The sequence below is a fragment of the Engraulis encrasicolus genome, chromosome 20 (genome assembly GCF_034702125.1).
Source record: "Engraulis encrasicolus isolate BLACKSEA-1 chromosome 20, IST_EnEncr_1.0, whole genome shotgun sequence".
Taxonomy (NCBI): domain Eukaryota; kingdom Metazoa; phylum Chordata; class Actinopteri; order Clupeiformes; family Engraulidae; genus Engraulis; species Engraulis encrasicolus.
In genome coordinates this window covers 29507079-29519968 of record NC_085876.1, presented here as the reverse complement: position 1 = coordinate 29519968, position 12890 = coordinate 29507079, and the positions used below count along the sequence as shown (strand labels likewise).

The 12890-nt window shown below is 46.5% G+C and overlaps 1 protein-coding gene across 2 annotated transcripts in view; it reads left to right on the top strand.

Annotated features, from left to right (window-relative positions):
- LOC134436493 (solute carrier family 66 member 2) overlaps positions 1 to 12890 on the top strand; it is a 46143-nt gene that overhangs the window by 15068 nt on the left and 18185 nt on the right. For both annotated transcript variants that reach the window (XM_063185748.1, XM_063185747.1), the window contains one exon: positions 9735 to 9951. In XM_063185748.1, the coding sequence (XP_063041818.1) occupies positions 9735 to 9951 (217 nt within the window). The remainder of the gene's footprint in view (positions 1 to 9734; positions 9952 to 12890) is intronic.

The following is a 12890-nucleotide window of genomic DNA, read 5'->3' as shown; positions in this document are numbered from 1 at the left end:
AGGCCTGCGGGCACAGCTGTGTGTGTGTGGTGTGTGGTGTGTCCTAGAGCAGTGTTTCACAACCTTTTTTGTCCTGTGTACCCCCTAATCCATTTGGTCATGCCAGCCATGCATACCCTCATCACTCATCCTCTACCGCTACATCTTTTCCTCTATCCGAACGTGACTATACTCAATATATTTGCCCACTCAACACTCCGCTGGCAGGAATTGAGAGAGAGAGACAGGGGCAATCACACCAAAGCCACAAACATCTTAGTGTCACCCCCTACTCACAACCACTCACGTCAGCATGCATACACACATGTGCACACACCAACATGCAGAAGATTGTAGATACACTTTAAAAAAATCTTGTGACTCCTTCAGATTAAGGTTAGATCACATTGTGATGCCTGTTGCCAGGTGATATCAGAATCAAACAGTGTAGCTCAGACGGCAAGACAGTCAGTCGTGGCCAAAGCTCTCTCATAGCCTCACCATGACTGCAGCATATCTCACAGACAGACAGACAGACAGGCCATGGAAGCCAATGCTCTGTGAACAGACAGACAGACCGTGGTGGTCAATTCTCTGTGTCAACAGACAGACAGACAGGCAGACTCTCTCGTGCACTCCCCAGCAATGTATCTAACAGACAGACAGACAGACAGACAGACAGGCAAACAGACACAGTCAATCAGAGCCAAAGCTCTTGTAGACTCCCCAAGCAGTGTATTTCACAGTCAGACAGACAGACAGACCGTGATGGCTGATGTGCTCTGTGTGTGACTCCCCTGCCAGTTCACTTATCCACCAGTGGAGCTGTACAGGGCAGGAGGGGGCGCACGCGAGCGAGCGTGTGATTCTGGGTTCACCACCCATTGCCACTGCGTGTGTCGACAGTGGGCACCCCCCCCCACTCACCCCCCCAGGGTCTGGCTCTTATCAGTAATGACCAGACACAGTAGCCCAGTTAGTGACCGCACGCACGCATGCACACACACACAGCAGCCCAGTTGCTGACATCACTTCTCTCTTGACTACGCCTCTGGGTTCCGCCATGGTGCCACCCTAATCCCAGCCCACAGTGTGTGTGCGTGCATGCGTGTATAACACATGCATGTATAGCACATGCGTGTATAGCACATGCGTGTGTACGTGTGTGTGTGTGTGTTTGTGTGTATATGTAGTGTATGGTGCCACCCTAATCTCAGCCCACAGTTTGTGTGGGTGTGGGTGTGGGTGTGTGTGTGTGTGTGTGTGTGTGTGTGTGTGGGTGTGGGTGTGGGTGTGGGTGTGGGTGTGCATGTATGTGCATTAGGTGTTAAGAATGTGTCTTTTGACATATACTGTACATAGCCCATAGTCAATCATGTCAGTTGTATCTATTCAAACAGTCATCGCCTTTACACCCCTCCCCGCTCTCGGATTGGAGCTAGAGCATGACATTTTTCGGGATTTCCTGTGGGAATCAAAATTTTAAAGATGAACAGGAATGGGCAGCAGCGGGAATAAAGAAGAATTGGAGCGGGCAGGAGCAGAAATAAAAATTAACGAAAATGAATGATTTTGAGTGGGAGTGGGTGGGATTGGGAGACATTCTTTTTTTTTTCAAGGTTTTTTTTGGGGTCTTTTTCGACTTCATTTGATAGGACAGTGTGAGAGGTGGACAGAAGTGGATTGGTAGAGAGATGGGGAGGGATCAGCAAAGGACCCGGGCCGGGAATCAAACCCGGGTCAGCCGCATGGCAGGCGACTGCCTTACCAGTTGGACATTAGAATCCATGCTGTCTTTCAAATCGGAACGATTGTGCAAAGCAGCATGGGATTTTCCAGGCTAGTAGTGCAGTGTGCAGCATAGAAAACACCGTAGTGCAGATTGCAATGCAGAAAATGCTGTAGTGCAGTGCAACATACACAGTAGGAAATGCTGCACTGCAGTGTGCTATGCTGTGTTGTGTGCTCTGCCAATACCAGCCCTGTCTATTGTGCCAAATGAGGCTGAATGAAGGCCTAGGAAATGCATTCATTTTCGTCTGTATTTTGATATAGCCCCTGCCTTTTAGTTTTCTCATTTCATTATAGCCCCAGCCTTTTGTCAGTTGCCTTTATTTGATCGGAGAGCACAAATGTGCATGTTTTTTTATGACTACTATGATTTGCTTTCCTGAAATGCGCTTTGTTTTTAAAGAGCTGTTCGAGCCTGGAGCTGAAAGTGTGTGAAGACTCTTATGTAAAGTGAACAACCCAGAACCATCCTCTCCTGGAGTTCCCTTTTGATGTTGCTGCTGTGTTTGTGTGTGTGGGTGTGAAAGGTGTTGCGCACACACACACACACACACACACACACACACACACACACACACACACACACACACACACACACACACACACACACACACACACACACACACACACACACACACACACACACACACACACACACACACACACACTTGCGCTGTTCCTCTCTCTGTCTTTCTCCCTCTCTCTTTCTCCCTCCCTCGCAGTCTTATGTTAAACTCCAATAACGTGAGGAACAAAAGCTGTAAATGAGCAGTCAGAAATGCCGGGTGAAATGCTGTCATCTCTACTTTCAGTTTCACATTGTCATGAATGTCACTAAGGGTCATTATTACGGTAGCTCTGCACTCAGTGTAGTTTAATAGAGAGTCAGAGCTAAAGTGGGATTCAGCTTGCCATTTACAATAGCTACCATGTCATACAATGTTACACTGCCATTACAATAGCTACCATATAGCATATGCAACTACTGCACATGGCATAATCCAAAGCGTTAAGATAACAAGCCGTCTTGAACTGTCTATCGCGTGTGTAAACGACGACTTTGCATTTTAACTCGTGCTCTGCAATGCCCTATGACGGGTTAGGATTAGGGGTGGTTTTGGTGAGGGCACAATTGCGCCATTGTCCCTGCTAGTTTCAATGTTTTTGGCAAAAGTAAAGCGGCACAAACATTGCTTTACTGACAGGTTAGGTATGGTTTTGATCATGATTTTGCGTTTAGCAACAGAAATTTGCTGCAGGCAACAGAAATTCCATGCGGCAGCGGGAAAACTAGCTTGGCTTGCGTGAGCCTGGTCACGTGACAAAACGGCCTTTCTGCAGCGTTGTAGAGCACGACTTAACATGCAAAGTCTGTGCACCACAATGCGGAATCAGGGCTGATAGTATTCAGGCTCCATGCCTGATTTCAGGCTTGACAGAGTTTGCAAAAATAAAAACATAATATAATATAAACATAATAATTAGCCATTAGGTTATTCTTATCTCAGAAAGTGTTACTGGTTCAGGGTTTTCTTCTACTATCAGGCTTGAATAATGGTCATACACAGGCTATTAATTGGTTGAATAATGTGTCAAAATAGGCCTAAGTTACGTCACTATACAGTATCTTGTCGTCGTCGTTAGAGCAGGGAAAAAGGTTCAGGCTCAGGATTTTTTTTTCACTATCACCCCTGCGGAATGCTTGCCTGGTTAACACCAGACCTAATCACAAGTGAGATTAGGTCTGGGGAGTTGCCTATTGTAATTCCATATGGGGCCGGAATACTTGGTTATTATGACACACTGCCCTGCTCTCTGATTGGGCAGAGAAATGAGTCATCCTCGCCATACTGTCTTTCAGATCGAAACGATTGTGTAGAACTAAAGGCAGTATGGGAGTTCCCAGGCTAGCGGAATGCACCAGCGTGAAATAATTACGCCTTGGCATGATGCCAGCCTGTTATATGAAGTTACGCTGCCATTGCAATAACTACGATATGGCATATATTTCAAAATTTTTTAGGGGCTTTTATGCCTTTATTTGACAGGACAGTTGAAGATGGTGACAGGAAGCGAATGGGACAGAGACAGGGGAGGATCGGGAAATGACCCCGGCCGGACTCGAACCGGGGTCCCTTGGGGTGGGCATGCAAGCCCAAATATGGCATATATGACGTTATTCTGCCATTACAACGGGTACCGATATGCCATAGCCTATAACATTTTTTCTCCAGCATCTCTTACTGTTGCTGTTACTGCCACCTGTTCACCAGTGAAGCAGTAAGATTTGTTGTGTAAGCCCTTTTCACAGCAGAAGTGGAAATTGCATTCTGGGTAATGGGATATAAACACTGTGTCTGCTTTTTTACAGTCACTGAAGGAAAATAAATATGGTTTCCGCGTTAAGGTAATTATGAGAGAGAGAGAGAGAGAGGGAGGGAGAGAGAGAGGAAGGGGGCAGGGGGCAGGCGGCAGGCAGAGAGACCGCAAGAGAGGTGTGGTGGTGCAGGCAGAGAGAGGGGCGGGGGGGATCGTGAAAATGTATTCTGGTTGAGCCTTGTCAGTTCCTTTTCGTCTTAGCGTGATTGAATTGGCCCCCGTGGATTCCACATCTCCATACCCACACTAATGTGATTTTGGTGAATTGGGGAAATGTGGCACATCCACTGTGCACATCACATCCTCCTGTTTGTCCGAGAATCTATATCTCCGTTTTTTTCTTTCTCTCAATCCCCTGTCTTTTCTCTCTATGTCTGTCTCTGTCTGTCTCTCACTCTCTCTCTCACACTTTCTCTCTCTCTCTGTTACTCTGTCTTTCTTGCTGTGGTACAGTTTGTGTGCGTGCGTGCGTGCGTGCGTGCGTGCGTGCGTGCGTGCGTGTGTGTGTGTGCGTGCGTGCGTGCGTGCGTGCGTGCGTGCGTGCGTGTGTGTGTGTGTGTACAATATGCCGATGGTGGTTTTGCTTTTTGTGATTTCTGTCCGCTGTTGCGGCAGATTAGTGTTTGGATTTCTCTCATGAGCTCAATGAGGCTGCAAGAGAAAAGGCAACACGCGTTTGGAGCAGTGAAATGATCCCACACACACAGACACAGACACACACACACACACAGACACACACACACACTGGAAATGATCCCTCAAACTGCATTTCAAACTTATTTCATGCCAGAGCAATTCTGAGAGCTTGTTCTCCCTCAAAAGCACACACACGCACACGCACACACACACACGCACACAGACAGTCACTCTCTTTCTCACACACACACACACACACTTTTCTCTCTCTTATGCTGAATCGGCAGTTCGCCCCCAACCTCCTCTGTAAACAGTCTGGCCTCATTGTCAAGCAGTCGGCAGAATGGAACCCCAATGAAAAGGCACTGGCTCATTAAAACCTATCTTTAGGCCGGTCCTCTGGGCTTTGTCTGGTGTGTGTATGTTGATGGACTTTTAAAGGTAGATGTCCTACCCTACACTAAATGATTGGCCAGAGAGCCAGCGCTAACTGTAGGGACAGATAGCAGTCGTTGAAGGTGCGGAAAGCGGCGGGAGTGACTTTGTCTTTTTACGGAAGACCAAGCGTCAAACAGAAGCATCAAAAGCTGCAAAATGCGTTTCTAGCGCCGAGGGCATCAAAAGCGTTACAACAGAAGTTTAGCTTTAGCCAAAAAAATAAGTAAAGAGCTCGGCGGCAGCAGGTTGAATCGTTTGCCGCGTTTATCGCCCCTGATCTGTGCTTTTCATGCCGGACTCTTCTTTCAACTTACGCTCTTTAGCGCTCCTCTTTAACTCTTTAGCTCTCCTTTTTAACTCTTTAGCTCTCATTTTTAACTCTTTAGCTCTCCTCTTTAGCTCTTTAGCTCTCCTCTTTAGCTCTTTAGCTCTCCTCTTTCAAAGCCTGATGTCTGTCCTTACGGTAAGACTCCTGCTGATGCTCACCTCTGACTGTGTCCAGTTACCTCTTCTCCCCTTTGTGGTCCGATTTGTGATTGTAGACCGGGTTATTGTAGACCAAGAAAGGCTACCAAATGAAAAGTTGATCAACCACTGACTGAAATGGGTTTTTTGGGTTTTTTTTAAGGTTGAAAACGATGCACCAATTATAGTTTATGTAGGTTTGATTTGGGTCCTGGCGCTTTGATGTTCTCTGTGTGCCTTGCCTTATGATACCATGGCCAGCTACAGTGAGCGTCAGGCTTAGGGGAGGAGGAAGCCCCCACCCCCTCGCACAGGCTTTATTGCAGAGCCAGCTCTATACCTGCAACTGCTCTGTCGAGATGGGCTAATTCTCTCCTCACACAGCACTAGACCTGCACCTGTTCTATCCAGATGGGTTACTTCTCTCCTCACACAGCTCTAGACCATCAGCTGTTCAGTCAATACAGGCTACTTCTGTCTTCACAAAGGGCTAGTTGGACCAGTGTTGATGGGCTACTACTGTACGTCCAGATGAGCTACCAAGAGGTTGGTAATATGTAGTCCACCACTCGTCTTAAACAGTAGGGGACGGTACTACGATGCGTTCCTTCTAATGGCCTGGTAGCTCAACTTGATGAGTAGCTCATATCGACGTGACAACAGCACCACGGGCCCTCTCTTGGCTTACGGGCAACCCTAGATCAGCCCCCTCTCTATACAACCCTTAATATCCCTCTCCTCTCCCTCTTCTATTCTCTTTCTCCTCTCCTTTTCCTCTTCTCTTCTCTCTTCTTCCTCTCCTCTCCCTCTTCTATTCTCTTTCTCCTCTCCTTTTCCTCTTCTCTTCTCTCTTCTTCCTCTCCTCTCCCTCTTCTATTCTCTTTCTCCTCTCCTTTTCCTCTTCTCTTCTCTCTTCTTCCTCTTCCTCTCCTCTTCTTCTTCCTCTCCTCTCCTCTCCTCTTCTTCCTCTTCCTCTTCCTCCCCTCTCCTCTCCTCTTCCTCTCCTCTCCTCTCCTCTGTTCAGCACTGCTGGTAATTGGTTGAGTGGATTATTGTTCTATTCAACCCCCTCTGCTCGTCCTTCCTCTGTGTGCGCGTGTGTATGCGTGTCCGTGCGCGTGTGTGTACTGTGTATGTGTGCGTGTGTCCGTGCGTGTGTTTGCGTGCGTGTGCGTGCGTGTGCGTGTGCGTGTGCGTTTTGCTGGGAGCTTCCTCAGCCATCGGCAGCCTTTGTGAGGTGCAGGTGAACAGGGCACCCAGATATAATTAAGACACATCTGAACCATCCTCTCCAAGCCCCATCCTCTCTAACCCCCTCCGCCCCTTGTTCTCTTCTACCCCCCCACCCCCATCCAAGCCAAATATCTCTCATCTGAATTTACCCTTAGGTTGAATAACTCAACAAAAACAGAAATGCTAAGTTGACCTTATTGAAATGCACCAGAATCTCTTTTGTTATTTTTTCGTTCTCCTAGACAGAGTAATTGGCAGAGTGGATTACTGTTTGAGGTGGCGACCCTCCACACTTTCACTCCGTATTGCCTGTTTCATCTTCTTGCCCTGTAACCTGTGGTACACACTTCGCTACTGCCTCTGATCTTCCTAATCCTTCAGACAGGGGGCCGTCTTGCTTCTTACTTTCTTGCTGACCTGCCCTGAGCCACACAGGTTTCCTTTCAACAGGAAAGACCCAATTATCGGGGCTATCTTGGTTATTGCGAACCTAAAGCTAGACGAGCGTTCGTCTGGCGTAGTTAGTTACCTTGTAAATCTGTTTCTCAGAGGGAGAGCTTAACCCGCTGGTTACATCCCATTGGTCCGACGGCCCATTAGTCCGACATCCCATTAGTCCGACCACACATGTGGTTAAAACTATGCCCTAACCTAAATAATTCATAACCCTAACCGTCAGCAAAGGCATGTTTTTGTCCGAAAAGTCGTGCCCATGTGTAGCCTAACCTACTCTAGTACTGTAGCTGTGTGATGCTCCCGCATGGTTTATTGTCTGTCGGACTAATGGGCTGTCCATTCACACCCACCCGATTTCCGCCGACCCGCCCCCCACACTGATGACGTTGAGCTAGATGTTCTAGAGCTACCTTAGGACCAATGGGCAGACCCCTAACCCGCTAGCCTTGTTAATATGGCCTTGCTAACACGGCTTCAACTTGACTGTTTAGTACCTTGAACACACCACTTGGATTATGTTTGAATTAAAATTTGTTCCCAGTGACATATCAGAATCTTTGCCACTCCTTGAAGGACTTTCGGAAACTCAATTGGACCAATTTCTGGTTAAAGAAAAGGAAATAAGTCCCTATATGCAGCCGTTTGGTTCCCAGTTGCAGGTATTGTAGCATCTCATTGAAGGGGCTGCAGGTAGGATTAAAAGTTTAATTAATCACTGTCCCAAGTCAGCCGATGGTTATGCAAATCTTAAAGTGATACTGTCTCATTTTTGGAATTAAGCTTATTTTACACCTCCCCTTGAGTTAAATAATAGGCTTTTACCGTTCTCCTGTACTTCCAACTGTTTTCTAGTTATGGCAGTGCACATTTCACCTCCAAGCTAACAGTTAACATAGAGTCCTATGAGACCAGTTAGCCGCGAGCTGGTTTCATAGGGCTCAATGTTAACTGCTAGCATATAGGTCAAATTTGCACTGCCATACCCAGAGAACGGTTGAAAGTACAGGAGAACGGTAAAAGCCTATTATTTAACTCAAGGGGAGGTGTAAAATAAGCTTATTTAAATAAATAAGACAGTATCACTTTAAGTAAGTCAACGATGACTCTGGCGACCACTCCACGGTCCGCTGTCAGAAAATCCCAAATGCAACTTTTTGACAGAGCGGTCCGAAGGAGTGTCGTGGGAAACACTTTTCATACGAAAAATCGCTTTACATACCTTATTCAGATTTGTATCAACTGCTGGCATTTTGTGATGAAAAATATTCTCAGAGCGAGTTTATTTGAACAGCATTTTTTCATTACGGTGTAGATTTTGAAACAGGCATGTCATGGGCACCGCCCAAACTACGTCATCCTACCTTGTGCCCCTTTAAAAATGTCAGATGTCTGATGAAGGGCATGCTGCCCGAAACGTCACATTAAAAAAGAGCAACGGGAGCTTGGTGTCGCAGACTTTTCTTTCAGTTTTTCATCCTTTAAAAATGTCAGACAAGTGTTTCCCCAATCTTACAAAGCTGAGCGGAAATACAGGAGGGTCTGGCGAGAGTCAGGCTATGGTCGTGGAGCTTTCAAAGAAATAAATGTGGCACCTGTTCAAAGTGTATTTCGTCTCCATCTGCTGTTATAGTGTATTGTTTCCACCTTAGTAGACTTTTTTTTACTGCAGCCACTTTCTGGTATCACAACATATAGTAGTAAATAACTTTCACTGTTGCAGAATGTTTCTTTTTTTCTTTTTTTAAAGATTTGTATGGCTTTTTGGGCCTTTATTTTGTTATAGGACAGTGTGAGAGAAGTGAACGGGAGCGAGAGACGGAGAAGGATCGGCAAATGTCCAGGGTCGGAATCGAACCCGGGTCCCCAGCGTAGCAACCCAGTGCCCTACCGTTAGAGCCACAGTTGGGCCGGTGCAGCATATTTCAAAGCAGAACAGTGCAATTAAATGGTTCCCAAACTAGGGTTGCGAAACTATTCTTAGGTGCAAAAGGGGGTCCTAGCAGAAAAGGTTTAGGAACCACTGGTATACTTAGACCCTATCTCTGCTGTCTGTCTCATATTGGCTCCATCTCATTGTAGACTTTGACTGCCTTTCACAACGTCATAGTCTCATCCCATCTCGTCTCATCTCATGATCTTGACTGGACCCACTTCCGGACGCTTCGTGGACTACAATACGACACGACACAACACATAGCAATAAATAACATTTAAGTTAAGTCTTAGCTAAAAGTAAGATAAACTGATAAGTTAAGTCAATTGAAGTAAGATCGGGCATCAGAGGTAGAGGCAGTGTGTGCCTTTCACAATTTCATAGTATCATAGTCTCATCTCGTCTCGTCCTCATCTCACCTCAGATTTCGACTGGAGCCATTTCTGGTCGTGGAGTCGCTTCGTGGACTACGTCCAGTGCGTGGTGGCCTTCACGGCGGTGGCGGCATACGTCACCTACCTCCTGCTAGAGTCGGACGTCTTTGTGGAGACGCTGGGATTCCTGGCCGTCTTCACCGAGGCCATGCTGGGCACGCCACAGCTCTACTGCAACTACCAGAACAAGTCTACTGAGGGCATGAGGTGAGGCATGCAGGCACACGCACGCACGCACGCACGCACGCACGCACGCACGCACGCACGCACACACACACACACACACACACATGCACACACATGCACACAGGCCATGCCTATAGGCATGAGGTGAGATATTACACACACAAACACACACACATACAGCGCCCATATACACATACAGTAAGTGAACATTTTACACCAGAAACGATCTGTGTGTGTACACCAGAAAGCTACTGAGTAGCCGAGGTTATGTAAGAAGTTTCGTTTCGGGCCACCCTGGCCCTTCCTCAGACATTTCATTATTTTATGAACTTTACGTTTTTTGAACCTGCACCCGAAAGCATCTGGATGTGCGTGAGATTGGACTTTGATAAGTTATGTAAGAAGTTTCGCCATGAATTTTCCTGTATACGCTCTGGACTTGACATAAACATGTTAGATTTAGCTAATCACATAGCGGCTCTGGCTTGTCAGCCTGGGAGATTTGAACACTCCAATTGTTTTTTGCCGAACCGTGTCATAGCTTGTTTCCATCATTTTAGTTGACTTTTAATCACTGAAATTTGCTCTGTTCACCCAGGTCGCTTTGCTCCTGGTGTATTCGCTTTGGTTGCTTTATTGGCCGACCTTTTATAGAGAAATAATGATTTCCGTTGCTTCGGTAGCGTAGCGGTAGCGCTTTTGGTACGCACGACACGTCTAGGCTTACATACAGTGTGCTACTTCTAACGTCTTATTTCCTCCCCTCTGCACTATATTCGGACTGTATGGAACATTTATATGACAGTGAGTACTGACTGTTTGGTGAACCCCCTGCACCTCTGCTGTAGTGAGAGTGGACATATCAGGCTTACGCGTAGTGTGCTAGTTATCATCTCTTATTCACTCCATTTGAGCTCTAAGGAATATTTCTTTGATGTAGAGTACAGTGCTGTAATAGCATTGCAAACCCCCTGCCTGCACCCCTTAAATCCCCTGCACTCATGCTGTAGAGAGCGTGTGGGTGGACACCCCCCCCCAACACAAACACACACACACACACACACACACATACACACACACACACACACACACACACACACACACACACACACACACACACACACACACACACACACACACACACACACACACACACACACACACACACACACACAACAGTGTGTATTGCCAAGGAAATGAAGATCATAAACGCCACCATTGCTGTAGTTATGCCTTTGTAATGGCTCTATTTACTGGCGTGTTGTGTGCGTGCGTGCGTGCGTGCGTGCGTGCGTGCATGTTTTTACTGCAGTGTGCTTTATTGGCTATCAGGGGGTGTTTAATGTGTGCGTGTGTGTCTGTGTGTGTGTGTGTGTATGTGTGTGTGTGTGTGTGTGTATGGGGGGGGGGGTGTCGCTGCACACATTCAGTCATTACATTTGTCACTAGGAGCTGGCTAGCTTTACACCTAATGTATTGCTGTATGGTCAAGCAGGGTTAGACCGGGATCAAGGAAAGGCATGTTACAGGGGACCTTAGTGACACACACACACACACACACACACGCACACACGCGCGCACACACACACACACACACACACACACACACAGAGACAGAGAGCTACGCTGTGCCAAGGAGATCCATGTTAAGTGCACCTCAGTTGCCTTCTCGTTTAATTACATTTTCCATCGACACCGTGAGACACTGTCCATCCACGAAGTGACTCTGTGCATAGGGTAGGAAAGTAATTCTACTGCGCTACCCTACTGGTAAGATCCAGGTTGCATACAAATACTCAAAAAGACTTCTCAAAAAGACTTCTCAGCCGACCGACATGGTGTCTTTGGGGGGTGCTTTCTTCGCCTATATTTAGAGAGGATAGTTTGAGAAATGCAAGGAAGTGAGGTGGAGGCAGAGTACAGCAAATTTTGTTAAGGGCTCGAGATGTACTTCTTATTTAGACAGCCGTATTTTTTTTTTCCCCTCTACAAGTCTTGGGCCGAAGTGAACCATCTAACGGGCTGTATCCAGCCCCTGGACCTTATATTTGACAACCCTGAGATGGTTAAAGAAAAAAACTTGAACGCTTTCGGTAATGCATTGGGAAGTCATACAAAGCTGGATGGAGATTAAACCACGTTTCATTTTTAGCCTTCATGCCTCCACGGCAGGTCAGTAAAATGTGTCTTAGAACGTCCTGTGGAAAGGGTGATATTTCCAGTTTTAAGGGTGATATTTCAAGTTGTCTGATTTTAAAAATGTCAAGCTTTATCTCAGTCACACAAGCCACACATGCCACACACACACAGGCACATGCACACACACACATAAAGGCACAAGCACACGCGCACACACACACACATACACGCACACGCACACAAAGTAACCTCCACGTGTTTTAAAGGGACACTGTGCAGGAAATGGTCAAAAAAGGTACTGCAACTATGCTGCTCATTGAAACTGGGCTGCCTATTGCCAAATTTGATATTTACATGAACGTTTACGAAGTAATAAACTATATTCTCTGGTATGGTCCAAGTAGATTCATTTTTGTAGCTAAAAATGGCTATTTTTGGAAATTCAAAATGGCGGACCATTGACAAGATCCCCCTTTTCATGTATGAAAAGTGCAATTTTTCCAGATATAATGAATACTTAGAATTTGATGCTGGTGGTAAGTATTCATGAAAAAGGTAACATTAGTGAATGGGCAGCATGAATTCTGGAAATAAACAATTAAAAATCTCACACAGTGTCCCTTCAAGCGATTTGGCTTGCAAGAGTGGCGACTCTGTCAGTACAGCCAGCAGCAGTCAGCAGCTGAAACATACACACACACACACACACACACTGCTACACGCACACGCACGCATACACTGTTACACGCACGTACACACACGCATACACACGCATACACACACTGCTACGCACACACACATTGTGACACAGGCACATATAC